This window comes from Gordionus sp. m RMFG-2023, chromosome 5 (assembly GCF_954871325.1).
Source record: "Gordionus sp. m RMFG-2023 chromosome 5, tfGorSpeb1-WG-v2, whole genome shotgun sequence".
Lineage (NCBI taxonomy): Eukaryota > Metazoa > Nematomorpha > Gordioida > Chordodea > Parachordodidae > Gordionus > Gordionus sp. m RMFG-2023.
In genome coordinates this window covers 23,197,128-23,214,281 of record NC_088779.1, presented here as the reverse complement: position 1 = coordinate 23,214,281, position 17,154 = coordinate 23,197,128, and the positions used below count along the sequence as shown (strand labels likewise).

At 25.0% G+C, this 17,154-nt stretch overlaps 1 protein-coding gene across 1 annotated transcript; it reads right to left on the bottom strand.

The window, feature by feature from the left end:
* Positions 1 to 8,009, bottom strand: LOC135929576 (coiled-coil domain-containing protein 12-like). Its single transcript, XM_065466228.1, has 5 exons — positions 7,826 to 8,009; positions 7,672 to 7,748; positions 7,374 to 7,447; positions 286 to 397; positions 1 to 215 (listed from the first exon to the last, which is right to left on the bottom strand). The coding sequence occupies exons 1-5, from the start codon at positions 7,951 to 7,953 to the stop codon at positions 157 to 159; spliced, it is 450 nt and encodes a 149-aa protein (XP_065322300.1). The 5' UTR covers positions 7,954 to 8,009; the 3' UTR covers positions 1 to 156.
* Between the last annotated feature and the right edge of the window lie 9,145 nt (positions 8,010 to 17,154).

Here is a 17,154-nt window from a genome sequence, read left to right as displayed (position 1 = left end):
TTGTATCTGTTATGCATTTTAATTAAATAATAATTATCATTAAAATAGGACATTTCAAAATTATTATTTTTTTTTACATTATAATATAAAGTGTTGCTTTCAAATAAAATAGATAAAAATGTTTATCTAAAAAAAAATTTGGTCCTTCATTATGTCTCACGTAGTATCCATATCGGGCATAGAGGAGAGATCCTTGGTTTGCATTATTTGTTCTCCTATAAAAAAATTTTTAAAAAAATTTAAATTAATATTTTTTAAAAGGAAAAATTAATTATAATATCAAACTAATAAGTTCGGATATAGCCTGTTGGGTTTTTCGTTCCAGCTTCTCCAATTTTTTGGATATATCTCTCTTAAGATCCCAATCAATTTTCCTAGGAGCCAAAGTTGATAAATTCTAATATTGTCATTAGTAGAAAAAAAAATTAATAATACAGCTTTATTAACCGACCAAAAATAATACCTTACAATTTAAAAAAAATTAAAATCAAATGCACAAGTTAATATTTTTTTTATTATTTAAGAAATATTTGCAAAATAGAGGTTATCCGATAGCCCCAATTCACTAAGGGGAAGGGGTGGGGGGAGAAAGCTTCCTTAGCAAATTTGCAAGTCTTCGTAAATATTATTCTAAGCTAGTAAAAAAAAGTACAGTTCTTTCATCCCCCTCACTATCTCAGTAAAAGGTAGTGAAGGTCAACGGTCCGGTCCTATCGGTCTTAGACCGGGACCGGACCGATCTTTTTGTTGAGGACCGTGGTCCGTTCAGGTTTTTTTATTTTTTACGGTCCGAACCGCGGTCCGGACCGGTCTTTTATTAATATTTAAGTTTAGGTTACTATTCAATTAATATAATTTTTTTGTATATTTTATTTTATGATATTTTTCTAGAGGTGTTATTTTAGATTTTGTTAATTTTTTTTTTACAATATGAAAACCATAAGTTTGTCCAAGAAACATTTTACTTATAGTCCTAATAAAAAACATAGAATATGTGTTCACTGTAATACCAAATTTAACATATCGTCAGCAACAAGTAACAAAATAATTGTTTATAATTTTTTAAGCAATAAATTAATCAAAATAAGCAGTATTATTATTAAAATATTTTGGTTTTTATTTATATATCTATTTTTTCTTAAGAAACTGTCTGAATAATTCATTGTCAAAATAATTTAACCTTATTCTTAATAAAATAATTAGTTACCTTAAGCAGACATTTGATAAAACATAAAATTTATACTTCTAATAATGAAAATGAAAATATCTCAAAAACACAATCTACTCTTAATTTAAATATGCCCTCCACAAGTACAAAATCACTTTCTTCAATACCATTGGATAAATTCCAAACAGATCATATGAGCCAACTCATTATAAAATGGGTAATAATGGACTCTCTGCCAATGAAGACTTTTGAAAGTTCAGATCTTCATAATTTAATCAAATATTTAAACTCAACTGCTACAATTTGGTCAAAAAACAAAGTTAAAAATTTTTATACAGCTAATTTTGAGAAACTAAGAAATTCTCTAAAAGATATTTTAAATAAAAATAATTCTTTAATAAGCTTTACCACAGATATGTGGAGCAATATAAATAAAATTTCATTTATAGCCATTACTGCACATTATATTGATTCTTCTTTTACATTAAAAAATATTTTACTTGATATAAATCATATCCCATTTCCTCATACTTCTGAAGAAATATCCTTAGCTATAAAAGAAGAATTGATGTATATCAATTGGAGGAGAATATACTGGCCTGTACTACAGATAATGCCAATAACATCCTAAAAAGCATGGATATTTTGCAGAATATTTATAAGGAACAAAAATTTAAAGGCTTTAGATGCTGTGCCCATATTCTAAACCTAATATGTCAGGAAGGTTTATCATATTTTACAACTATACTAGAAAAGTGTAGAGACATAGCCTTTTCTATAAATAAATCACCCAAAATAAATCAAGCATATGTACAAATATGTGAAAACAAGGGTTATCCCTATTAGATGGAATAGCTCCTATTTAATGATGAATACAATTTATGAGGTATTTACATTTTTATCCAATTATTTTTAAAAAATATTTAATTTTTAGAACATGGATGCTATAGAAGAAGTACTTTTTTGAATTACAAACAACTTAAAGGGGTTTTCTTTACTGAGTGTGAAAAAGAAGACCTTAAAGAGGCTGTAGATTTTCTAAGGCCCTTCTATAAACCACACTTGATTTATCAGGATCCAAATATCCTACAGTTGGGATTTCCATGTTATATATGGAGAATATAAATAATGAAATTTTAAATAATATAAAAAAGGATAATAACAATACAAGAAAAGAAATTCTTAATAACATGCTGGTTAAAATGCAGAAATATCTCAAAGAATTATTTTGCTATGAATCATATGTCTCAACATTATTGGATCCGAGATTAAAACAAGTTTACATGCCTAATACTCTTAATAGAATTGAGTATATGACCAAATTTTCAAAATATTTAAGGAAAATAGAAAATAAAAAAAATACAGGAATAACGGATTCTCAGGTATATTTTTAATATTTATTTATTAAATCCTAATTTTCAAACATTTGTGCCAAGAGGAAATCAATGAATTTAGTTTTTAGAAAGAATTTTATCCCAAAAAAGAAATTCAGAAGGGGATTATATATCGTCAGAAATCATTGAAGAAAATATATCAGAACTTCTCACCTATTTGAATGAACCTCTTGTTTCATTAAAGGATGACATATTAGTATGGTGGAAAGCCAATAGTGAAAGGTCTTTTATATTTTTTAAATAGTCAATATAGTTTATTATATAGATTTCCAGTCTTCTCATTAGCAGCTAGAAATTTTTTAGCAATTCAAGCAACATCTGTCCCCTATGAACAAATATTTTCGAAAGCAGGAGATCTTGTCACTAAAAAAAAGGAATAGGCTTTCAAACAAACAATACAAGCTTTGATGTGTATGAGCTCTTGGTTAAAGAATGGAATAGATCTACCGCCTCCATTAAGTCCCTCTTCTAATTCCTTCCAAGGAAGTTCTACAAACAAAGACATTAGCATTTATTTAAATTAAATATTTGTATTAATTATTATATTATTCATAATTAATTTTATATTGTTTATATAATACTCTTATATTTAATAAAATGATAAAACAAATTAAATTAGGTTAAAAAAAAAGTTTTTTAAACAAATAAAAAGACCGGTCCTGGACCGGTCTTTTTATTTAGGACCACGGTCTGGATCGATCTTTTTTTACAAAGACCGGACCGTGACCTTCACTAGTAAAAGGGAGTAGAATTTTATTAAAAAGTATAAATTCAGGCTTGCGAACCCGCTAAAATTTTTAGATCAGTTACGGTTCAAGGCAAAAAACAAGAGGTAGGTTTGGTTCAAGGTTGAAAGCTCTACCTGAACCCGGGTTAGGCTTAAGGTCCGGATTATAATTAAATATAAATCTGAACCTAGATACCTTCTTGTTTTAATCTAACAGTTGTTACATGTCGCGAGTCGTGATCCTATTATAAGGTGTTTTAATGTGTTATTTTTCAACTTAAATCATTTTTTAAGTTCGTTTATTTTTAAATTATATTTAAAAAAATGATTTTACAGAAATTATATTCTAGCATGTCTAGAAAACCGACTCTTATTCATAAATTTTTGAACTTTAAAACTAATTTAACACAAATGTCTGAAATTCATAGGGTAGTTATTTCTAGACATGCTAGATTTATAAATTTGAAAAAAACGCGTTTAAAAAATGATTTAAAGTTGAAAATACAACACATCGTCGCTTATTTAAAAATGATTTTTTTTTATAATATATAAGCTAATTATATTATGTAACGTAATAATTCGATTTTTTATACCATAATATAAATCAACTGTTTAAATTTTATGGTTAATAAAAATCTATTTAAAAATAAGGGATATAAATTTTAAATGTTTTTATTTAATCTTATTTAACATAATATTTTCTGCAAACAGGCGTTCCGTCATTTTAAAAAGTAAAATGAAGGTATACCCAACAATCTAACACGCGTATAAGATGGTCCAAAAAATAATAAATCCTAAAATCTAACTCAAAATAATTGAACCAAGGTAAACAAGGAGGTAAGTGCATTAGAATTTACTAAAACAGCTATCTACTCTTAGAACTAAGACCCTAACCCTAAAGGGTTGGAGATATGCCCTAATATAAGTATTTTTTTTCAGGATAAAAACTTGGCGAGGCCCTTCTGGAGTCCGAGAAAGTCAGGTGATTTAACATCACTTAAAAAGAGTAAACGGGGAGAAAGGTTCGACCAAAAATATCATAAAAAATCGCTTTTTATAAATAACTCATAGCTTGATGTGTATAAGTAGAATACTAGACTAAATTTTTTTTAAAACAAGAATGAGAAAATCAAAAGAATAGGGGATATAGTAAAATAGAATTGATAAGTGTAATGATAATCTCCAAATGGATGTCATGTCATGACCTAAGTTTTAAAATTTGCGAGAGGAAAACAAAATTCCATTAAAGTATTACATATTATTGGCCCTATGTCTTAAAGTTAGTGCTTTCAAAAGTTTGACTAACTTCGTGCTTATGGCTGCGTCCTAATATGAAATTCATTCATTATCAACATTTTTGAAGATATAACTATATTCAAAATACAATGAGATTTTTAACTAATTAATTGTTAAATCTATCGAAAAGAACAAATATCTGTGAGAATCGTAAAATCTTTTGTATTAGAATCAACTCCAAGATATCTTGATTATGAACAACAATGATTGTTAACGATTCCACAAATGTCATTTTAAGCCATTTTTTTTCCTGATTATGTAAATGAAATTTATAAAAAAAATCCTATACTTCAAAAATATGATGAAAAATATTGAAAGATAATTCAAATGATAATATTATATAAAATTTCCTAAATATAAAATAAGAAATTTTGAGTAAAAGCTTTAAAACCAATTTTAAAATTTTTTAATATCTCTTTCTTTCTTTTCATGAAATCAGAATGGAAATACATATAAACCAGTAAATTTTACTCAAATTTCCTATCTTTATTCTATGAAAATAATGTTATTTTTTTAATAATTTTTTAAGGCTGAAGCTGAGAAAAAAATTATAGATTCCATTTATAATAAGAAAAAATTGCTCACAAGAGGCATTTAGTTAACAATCAAATTTTGAATAATATTATGGTCATAATTAAGATCAATTTGGAATCATGTAACTTCATTGTAACAAATTTAAATAGTGTAAAATATTCTTTAAAACTCAAAAAAAAATATTTAGATATTCATTTCTATACCTATAAAAATACGAATCGAATAATTGCATTATTCGAGTTCGATTCTAATTGAATAATAGAATTATTCGTATTCGTACGAATAATAAAATGCTTATTCGATTTATTCGAAAATTTTATTTAACAATAAATTAAAAAAGATCGATTATAAAATTTATTTTGTAAAATTTAACTATGGATAAAAGACAAACAAATTTTATTAGTAAGATAAAATAGAAGCATACATATATAATATATTTATATATAATGTAGAAAAATAAATATAATATTTATATCATGTATATGACATATCTGACAACAACCAATTCTTCAAAAACAATAGCTATATTTAGGAGTTTATACTCACCAAATGTAGATGAGATGATAGCTTTTAAAAAATTTATCACAAAATGATAATACATATTTAGTGAATTTTAATATAAGTTTAAAAAATACTATTACATGTACGTATATTAAATTTTATACACATTTACTTATAAAATATTTTTTACAAAAATAATTTGGATTTATAGGTTTTAATATAAAAACTGTTCAAATTTATAAATTACCCCAACATTATTTTAAAAAAGTTAATATATTATTAGTACCTTGTATATGAGTACAAATAATTGTAGGGAATAATAGATTGTCAAAAAGCTATGCAATCTAAAAATACAATACTCACATCTAGCAATATTTTACAAATAAAGTGGTAAAAATTTAGGCAAAAAGTAAAATTTATGATTTCTCCATCATCAAACAAAGGAGAAATATCTGCATCGCCCGTCATTCTTGACGGGCTAGCTACTAGTTCATTATAATTGTGTATGTGTTATTAATTCCATAAAATAAATACCTTCGTCCATAAAAGAATTTTTTGAAGTTGTTTTGGATTATGAAGTTATTAAAAATTTTTAAAATATAAAATGCTTCTTCAATATTCCACTAGGAAATTTTATTAAATAAGAATAATTTCAAGTAATTCTTAATTATCTAATACATATATTTATAAAATTATTTTTCAACATTTATTAATATAATACTATAAATTATTTTAGTCGAATAATCTTGAATAATTCGATCGAATAATAGAAAAAAAAATTATTCGACAAATAATATATTTTCCTTATTCGAATTCGATCGTACTTTCAAATCGAATAATTGTGTTATTCGTATTCGTAAAATACGAATCGAATGAATAACAAATAATTCGTTTTAGGTATATTCATTTCCCACAACCATAAATCAAAATGCTACTGAATGTTGCTAAGTGTGCCTACAAAGAGAAACATTCAGCAACTTTGTTTTTAAACACCTAATAATTAAGTCATTCACAAATAAATTATTCACTTTCCAAATTGGAACTCCGTAAATAAAATTTTGATACTTGTATTTAAAATACTAAATAAAATACTCTTTTGTATTTGTAATTGGTATTTATTTGAATATTTTAGGAAGTAGTATTTACATTTTAAATACTAAAAACAAGTATTTTGTATTTATTAAGATATCACAATTTTTAGAATGCATATATAAATACTTTTTTATCTTTATAAACCAAGTTTTTTTTTGTTTAATATTAAATTTGTGACCTGAGTTACTGAAAAAATTAACATCATCCATTTAAACTGTTTTTATTTTAAAAATGACATTACATAAAGCAAAAAAGTGAATATAAGTTTTTTAGACAACGAAGATATAGTAATTGAAGAAAATGAGTTTTTTAATTACATTCATAAGGTATTTTTCAAGGATTCTATAGGTTATACTATCTTACTAAAATAATGAATGAGCCATTTTAAAAAATTGAGATATTTAACAATATTATCTGTGAAATTTTACAATTTTGTATAGAATTTTTAAGATATCATTAAAAATCAATAATATGAAAGCTAATGTAATATCTTCTCAAATAAAAATCATAAATGGGCAATTTTATCATCCAGCAATTTATTATATGCTCTATTAAATGGTGATATTAATTATATTAATAATTATTACATAAAAGAGCAGATTTATTCTTAACTATATTAGAAATCATTTACCTTAATATTTTATACAAGTCAATTATTTACCATTTCAATTTTATTAGTTAATTTTTCTTCAGGTTGAGTTGTAAGAGAAATTTGTTCTTCAATTTTTTCATCAACTTTTGAGTAAAGATAAAAATATTATAAATGCCATTGCTATTTATTAAATTTACTGTTTATTATAATTTAAAACATCTAACAACAAATCTCATAATCAAAAAATAAATTTAATTAAAGGTAAACATGAATCTAAATTCTAATATTTCAAATAAAAATATTAATATAACTAATAAATTTATCTCAGTTGAAACATGATGAAATAATTTGAGAGTAAAAATTTTACGAGCAGAGGGTTTGACTTTGGGAAGCATAGAAGATTGTAATTCTGTATCAGTTGGAGCATAGTTTCGAAATATTGGCCTAATATTGAATAAATATTTCACGAATAATAAAAATACAATTTAATATAGATAAATCATTAACTAATATATAATTACTTTTTGTGTTTTATTAAATTTTCTGAATTCTCATTATTCTCTTGCTTTTTCTTCTTTAATTCAAACAGTTTTTGTTTTCTTTTGCGAGCCTCATCTGCTAAAGTTCCGATGTTTTTTTCCTGAATCATCTAATCATATGCTACTAATTGATAAACTGTTACATAAATAAAAGTGATTGAAGCAAATGAATGACATAAAATACAACATTTAAGTCATTAATTATAGATAAATTACTATATGCCTGACAGACACAGGCCCTCCAAAAATCTATGCTTACCTCCTCCGCTTTTGGTCATGATATTCCCACATTATTGATATACCTTTTAATGATAATTGTACTCGCTTCATAACTTAAAAAAAACTTAAATGATTATGTACCGCCAACTCTCAAAATATTGTGAATATAAAAGAGTTATTTATTATAACATGAATTAAATTAAATACTCCCTCATTTATAATTAGTGTTGTGCAGATTTATTTTATAACATTTCCATATTTTTAAATTTGTTTGTAAATAAAATTATTTAACATGTAAAAATTAATAAGAATATATAAATATGCTATTTTAACAATTTTTAGCAGGCCAAATAATTTTATTTTCAAATATATTATAAAATAAGGAAATCCAATAAATCTGGTCAACACTGTAGAATATTGTTTGGCATGAATATATGTTTACTAATAGAATTGTTAACCAAATAGCAAAAAATGCTAGAAATAGTTTTATTTTGGAAATAATGTCTATGATTATGCGCCATATATTGATTTGACTGATGATTAGCAATATTGTTAGATTATAATAGGTCTATAACAAAAGTATTAATTTCAACAGCAATACATTTTGCCCAATTTCATCTAAAAATTTAATAGATACCCCCCCCCCCCCCACCCCATTAAATTTATCCTACCCCTAGCCCATCTTTAAATCCTGCCCCTTATTCCCCTCAAAAAAATTGGATGCAAACTTTTCCTACCCTCCCGCTAGGCTCCATTTTAATTTTTTATAGAAAATTGTTAAATATATTTATAACTATTTCTATATTACGACATAAAAATGAATACCTTACTATTTCTATAAAAAAAATTATTTTTATTACTTTAAAAATTTTAAAACTAATAATTAATTAAAAAATTTTAAATGTCTAATTTAAATTGTGTTGCTAAAAATTTATTAAAAATACCAATTTGAATCGAGAAATTTTGATAAGAAATTTATTATCGAAAGGGAAGACCAACATATTTTACCAAATTTGATGAAAAAAAGAAATCAAAATTTGCATTCATTATTTTATTTATCTATAAACATGAAAATATGAATGGCTTACTGTAGATAGCGATTTCCAAGTAATTCATCTTAATTCCCTAATAAATATATTGTTAATTTCAAATTAAATGTTACTCTCAATTTTATAATTTATTCAAGCTGTAAACTAAATAAAAGTAGGGTCTTGAAGTGATGATTTAAAAGAATACTAATAAAATACTGAAATTTTTATTATATACAGAATTGATATAAGGTGTTACAGTTTTTAATTCAAATTCATCCTATCTCTTTACTATATAATGCATATAAATTGAAAAAATATACAGGGGTCTCTATTATCGATAATTGATCATAAAAAAAATAGAAATTTTTATTTTGACCATAATGAGGTATGTAATGTATAAGTCCTAAAATGTAAATAGTTATATAATTTTTTATATATTATATAGACGGATAAGCAGCAGAAGGCGGGGAGCAATTCCACCCCCCCCCCATTCCCCCAGTCAAAATAGTAGATGCCGGCTAAAATATTTAAAAAAAAGATTACTGAGTCCTACCTCTTATCACATAATATTAATTATTTATATTTACATTCACAACGAAATAAATATGTTACTAATTTATTCTATGAATTAATATCGATTCCAAATTTTGCAGGTTTTATCTACCATTTTAAAATTCCCACCATATCATTTATAACCTTTTCAATTGGGAAACTAAAGTAAAATATTTTAAAAAATGACATCGATATGATTTAGACGATGAGAATAATTGAAAACTAATGTAATAGCTCAATTTGAGCCGATTTAGTTAGAAATCGCATAAGCCTTGAGATTTCCCTAAAGATGACCAAATTTTAATTTCCGGCTTGGTATTTTTAAAATAAAATATTAAGTTAGTCATTTTTAAAAATCGGTTCAAATCTGTTTAACAACATTACTGAAAGCAAGTCTTAGATTGGAACATAAGTAAATCAGAACAAATGTAGATGACGAATTTTATAAATCAAATATCATCAATATTAATCTGGGATCAGACAAAGAATACTATAAAATAAATTGTTGTAATTGTGGTAACATGCAAATTTACTAGATTAAGAAAAACGCCAGACAGGCAAATTACTTTTAAATAAAATTACGAAGCCCAAAGATATTCAAATCTACAAGAATTAAATCTCGGTTCAAATTGAGATTATGCAAATGTTGATTAAAGAAAAAGGATATATAAGGAGAAATTATGATGCGAAAAACGATGATTAAATTATGATTTTACTAACTTAATTTTTTTAATCTTTAATTTAATTTTAATTTTTTTATATTTTTTAATTTCTTATTTTATTTATGATTATGTAATTAGTATTTATATTAATTAATAAAGTATTAGTAGTTAATTTATTTATACTATTATTTTATTCTCTAAATTATCTCAACCACTATATTCGTTGGCCGAAACAATGTTCTATGGACACATTCAGTCTAATTAACTTTTCTTTATTTGACAATGGTTCTAAGTTCCAAAATAAATTCTACTTAACTTCTAAATATCTTTACCTCTCTTTTAGATACATTTATCACTCAAATAAATGAAAGATTCTTGATTAATCAGGCTGCACTTAAAATAATTTTGCCACCGAATCCTTCCAAATCTATTCAAAATTTTTATAGAGAAAAATTAAATAGTTGGCAGATTTTTATTGTTAGGATGTTGAAATATTTCATAATGCATAAAATGTAAATCCTAATATTAACTTTAATAATCCATGCTTATTTTACTCAAAAAACAGACGAGTTCTGTTTGTTTATATATCATATTAACTTTATATGGTTTCACTACTAAAAATAAAAATTTTATTCCTTCCTTAGTAGTAAACTTCAGGATTTGTCTACAATAAAGATAGTGAAGAAAAAATCGATCAAATTTTAAAAATAATATTACATTACTATATACCATTTTATGCAAACGAGTACTTACTGTTCTGCCGGTAACGGTTCTAATAAATAACTACCATATCTACTCATTCCTTCTACCTTTGCTAGCTGATTGCATATTAGCAATAAAAGGGTTGGATATAATGTATTGGAACTATATTAGTGAAAATACGTCATGCAAGTCAGTTCCTTAGGGTGCGGTGAAATTGCTTTTTCATGCAATGGCATAATGATGAATGAATAAATGTTAAAATAATTGTAAGCCCTTAAAACCAAATTATCAATGCTTAAGTTTCATTATTCAATATTATAATTTATAACATATTCCTGGTTTAAAGATTTTTTAAAGATCGCGCCTTTAATCAATCTTTTTAAAAGTATGATTAATTTGGGCTATTTAATAGGAAAGAAAAAAAACACCCTAACCCTGCATTCACAATAAGTGCGAATTCGCGACGAAGAAAATAAGATATGCTGTATTTTTCTATACTTTGCCACGATTTTATATGCTTCACCCGAATTCGGGCTAACCGTATTTCAGAGTAATCCATATGAAAATATATTGAAAAGAAATGCATAATAACATTTTGCTAAATATTTTATATCAGACCCGGATTTATGTTGGAAAATATAAAGTGGTGTTTTATTTATATGATAGAAGACTTGTAGGATTCCTATTCTTTCTTTTTATTTTTATTTGCTCACTTTCTACCCTCACTATAATTTTAAGAACACTGACTGACTTGACATCAGATAAAATATTTAAATACTTTTCAAATATATGCAAATATTTCTTTTTAATTTATGTTTACAATCAAACGTATGACATACTCAATGATGTGACTCATTAATTAAATTTAAAATTATCCATATATAAGAGTCCGGTGTAGCGCCATGATTTGCTAGTCGATTAAAGGACATTAATGTGCATTTATATGTTGATAATAAGACAATTAATAGGCGAGCAAACCACAAAATGCAGCTACAGCTGTCTGCTATGTAAAGATACTGTTAATAAATTAATCCTTAATCTAGTAGTATATATACATCATTGGATATACATAGCATTAAGAATGGGGCAATAAAAAATAGATTTTATTTGAATTTTATTTTACCCGTAAATACATGTTAATTGTATTGGAGAATATAGCAGTGAATAAGCTTTCATAGAAGCAAGACAAACAATTATTCCCTCGTAACTTTTTTAATATTCAGATATAAATAATATAATTTTTATACACTACATTAAAAATTAATACCTTTTTAATTTAAAAAAAAATAGACTCTAGGAATCAAAAGGGATATTAGTTGTTTTAAATACAAGAAAATAAATTGGTAATGATAATAACTTTTTTTTGACACATTGGTAAATCGTACCATATGAAACTAAAAACTTTAGGTAAAAAAAACTAACAATCACTGGATATCTCAAAATATCTCTAGAGATATGTAGATCAAATTTTATCTCCATCCTCTGTTCTGTGGACAGACAATTTTTTAAAAATATTTTTTTAAACCCTTCCCCCCTAATATTTTAGTTTACATAATCTTTATTTATTTTTTTAATATATATTTTGTAATAAATTGTTTATTTAAAAAAAAAACGTTTTCAATTTAAATTATAGACCATGCAAAATGAATCAAAATAAAATATATAAAAAAACACAAATGAAGCATGTATTTAAAATTATATGAAAATACAATATATACGTCATAGTAAGCGTATAGCCTTTATCGCTATATAGCATAGCTAAGCTTGAGCTATTTCATCCCATCTAATTGGGTGAAGAAATTTGGGGGTAGCCTATGAGAGGAGACTATCCACAATTGTTGGGCAGGTGCAGTTACCTGCGCGCGCAAGAGACAAAGCTACTTACTTTAACGCGGAAAGTAGGAATGGAGAAAAAAATGCGTAAATATATAAAGAAACTAAAAAAAATGGTACATAATCATCCTAGAAACAAAAACAAAACAAAATGAAATGGATAAATATTTTTATTATATAAGTTATATATTTTTTAAATATATTATATATATGGTGAATTCCATGACAAATCAACATGAGTTTCAACTTGACCCTCTCAGATTTTTCTGAAATTTTTACTAGAGTTTGTATATATTATAACTAAGAAAAAAAATTACCCAACTCCAAACAGCGGCTGAGACACGGGCCTCGAAATATCAAAAAAATGGTGCATTTTGGGCAAAATCTCCCTTTAATGTTAAATATCTTTATATATAATTGAGCTAGAAGTGTTATTTAAATTTCTTTATATAATAGCTTTATGGTAAATCTTTAAAGTTATATAATGTTAAAATATTTAAATGTCAAAAACCAGAAATAGAAAACTGGAAATAGTAAACCAAATCAGTATATTTCTCATTTTTATTTTATGAATAGCTCTAGCTGTATAATTAATTAATAATAATGCAAATTTTCAAGATGGGCCGAGCTCAGATTTAAGAGATATGGCATTTTAATCATTAGTCAATTGTAAAAATTCGTAATAAATATTTGAAAAATCATTAATTGTAATATATTTAAGCTAAAATCTTTTAAATATTTTATATATCCAAAGAGGTACAATTTGCATAGTTCGACCCTAATTTTTTTGATCCGGCCTGGGTTCTATATTATCAGCCCCATCTTCGATTTGTAGAAAAATATTTAAGCTAGATTTAAAAGTTTCAAATATATTTGAATGATTATAAAAATGATTTTCTATTCTTTTATATAATTTTTTCAAGGAATTTAATTCTTGGTATCATATATAATTTATATTTGAAAACTCATCCTACAGAAATTTTAAAATAAATAAAATGTATACAAGTTTTCTTTCATTTATCAACTTATTATTCGGATCTCAAGCCTTAAAATCTTTATATTATATCTAAAGATATTTAAAATTAAATAGAGTGCAAAATACCCCAAGGCCCATTACTCAGCCGCTGATTAGAATTGGGGGCTAAAAATTTTTTTTTAGTTATAATATATGTAAAATTTTAGAAAAATCTGAAGAGGTCGGATTGAAATTCATTTTGTCATGGAATTCACTATTTTATATTTTTTATTTTTTAATATATATTTATTTTGTAATAATTATTTATTTTTTAAAAAAAAGTCGTTTTAAATTTAAAAATTTAATACAATATAAAATGATATCAAAATAAAATATACTAAAAAAACACATAAAATATATATTAAATAAATATATGAAAGAAAGCTCAATCGCCCTTTATCGTTATTATATAAAATAGCAGCTACGCTTCAACTATTTCATCCCGATCCCATCTAATTGGTTTAAGAAATTTGGGGGTAGCCTATAAAATGAGCCCATTCCACAACTGTTGGGCAGACTACAAGTTATCTGCGCGCACAAAGGCAAAGCAAAATAATAAAATTAAAAATTTCTTTTTCTATTATATAAGTTTTTATAATTTTTTTAATACATTATATATATTCGTATTAGGATATAGAATCCATGGGGATTCGAAATCACTCGATTTTAAATCCTTTACTAAGGGCGATTTTTAAATTTTGAAAATCTGACTTGACAGGAATTGTATTTCAGCCTATATAGAATACCCAAGCCTGTAAATTACAAACAATTTTGCCACGAACTTTATAACTACTCCTATTTTATATTATATTCTGATATGAATTTTTTTCATATAAATTTAAAAATACTAAAAATCTATGGCGGAAATTGGCTAAAATTTATAGGGTAAATACTCTACACATGCTACAATACATTTCCGGTTAAATCGGATTTTAAATTTATATAAATCACCTTTGGTAAAAGATTTGATTCCGAATTCCCACGGATTCCATATCCCAATACGACATATATATTTTAAATTATGCGTTTAAGAGGAAAACGAAGGAGTGCGGAATTTTACATTTAAAAAAATGTGTCGGTTAAGAAAAAAAAACAACAAAACTTAAAGTTTCTAATTGGTCTGTAGAACTTAATTGAAATATAAATTCAATAAATACACTTATATACGCTATATAATCAAGTTCATGGTTATATTCTTGTAAAACTATTGTTTCCCAAAAAAATCTTTTGCATGACCAGATTCGACTTATATTTTGAACTTATTTCTGTATAGACCAGTCTATTTCGATTTTGAACTAGGACACTCTATTCTGTTTTTGTTGTAAATGTGCGCTAAATCTAAACAGTCTTTTTCTTGTTTAGAGGAAACTTCATAAACGGCCAAACAATTTGTTTATAAATAAGAGGAGTCAGAACCAGGTTTCCAGGTCTCTCCTTTTCATCAGCGGGGTCTCCGACAATTTCCTCCTTAGATACGCAAAAAAATGTTTTTTAAATAATAATTATAAATTTTGTCTCATTATTTAAAAAAAAAATCGAAAATGAATAGGCGGAGGTATATTTAGACAGTTTAAATAGATAATAAATTTCATGGCTATTGCTAAAAATGCGATTTTAAATTGTGGGCCTTTTAAACGAAGTAGTTATTAAAACAATTATACAATATTGACAATAAAAATATGATTTTATTAATACTATTTATAAATACATTAATATTATGACTCTGGAACAAAAACCATCTTCCTGGATTTTGCAATTTAATAATTTTGTTTATACTAGATATTGATATATTGTTTAAAGAAATTGTTATACTCTCTATTTCTTATATTTCAAAAGAAGAGAATAAATTTATTAATAAAAAAATTATTTATGACCTGACAACCCTGGTCAGGTGGCAGACTTAAGGCTTATTTTCTTTATTAAAAATGAGTGGGTTAGGATTTTTTTGTTTGATTTTCTTGATATGTTCCGAAAATTAGAGATTAATTACATTATGATTGAGAGGATCTAATCCATCTTTTTCACTGCATGAATATTTTTCTGTTGATCTCAGCTCAACATATGATAGAGGAGTCTAAAAGAGCTTTAAAATAAACAATTTAACTAAATTCAAATTTAAAAAATGTAATTATATTTTGTTTTATATAGTTAAGATTTATTTGCTTAAGTTGCAATTTTTAAATTGATAGCAGAAAAATAAATATCGTATAATTAGACAAGCAATTTTTTATTTATCTTTCACTTATTTTTTACAAATAAAATTATTTTATTAAATTTTTCTTATCAAAATTATCCAAATCATTTAAAAGGATTTAATTTCTGATGGATATCAGCAAAGGTATAATAAAATAATTGAATTATATTTAATAATTAAAAACAATTATTCATTTTCTCATGTTGCTACCTTCTAGTGTTTTAATTATTTTAAAAAACGTTTTACTGAGATAAATGCCGTTTTAAAATGCTTGTCTAATTATTTCATAGTCAATTTTTTTGTCTCCTGATGTTAGACATTTTACATTTAGAATAAAGAAATCGTTTAGGCACAGTGTGCGAGTAACGTCGGATATTTTTTTTTTGGTGGGGGGGGGGGGTGGGTAATATCTTCGTTGTTACCCTTTTTGGAAAGTAATGAGTAAAATATCGAATTTACTTTGCTTGATTTATAAAATTTTTAAATATGAAACTTAGATACAGTAAGTGTAATTATGCATTAATTTATTATATATATTTCCAGGGTTGGGCAAATTTTTTAAAAATATATTTGAATATAAATACATATACAATCCTGAAAAAAATATCTAAATATAAATATGTTTAAATAAATATTCTGATAAGTCGATTTTAATAGTATGTCATTATAAATTGTTTTTTACTTAATTAATATTTTCATTATTAACCACTCAAAAATTCTAATAATAATGTATCATCATCTATATTTTATCAGTAAGGATAAAAACATTAAAATAATATATTTATTGCAGCAGCACTAGAGATCTGGAATATCTGGCCCAGTTAGATCGAGCTAGGTTGAGTAAGATCAAAATTTTTATTTCGGCTGGACTGGGCAAATAAATTATTGGGTCGGGCCGAGCAGGCATAAAGTAGAGATGCCTGGCCCCTTTAATAGAGAATAAAAAAAAATTTCATTTTAAAGCCTAATTTTGTTAAAAGAATATATTTTATATTGCTTATAGTTTTAATGATTAAATTATGACCATTCATAAATATGATTTCCTTTTGGTACATTTTATGTTTAGTGATAAAATAAAATTAAACAAGCATATAACATGCTAT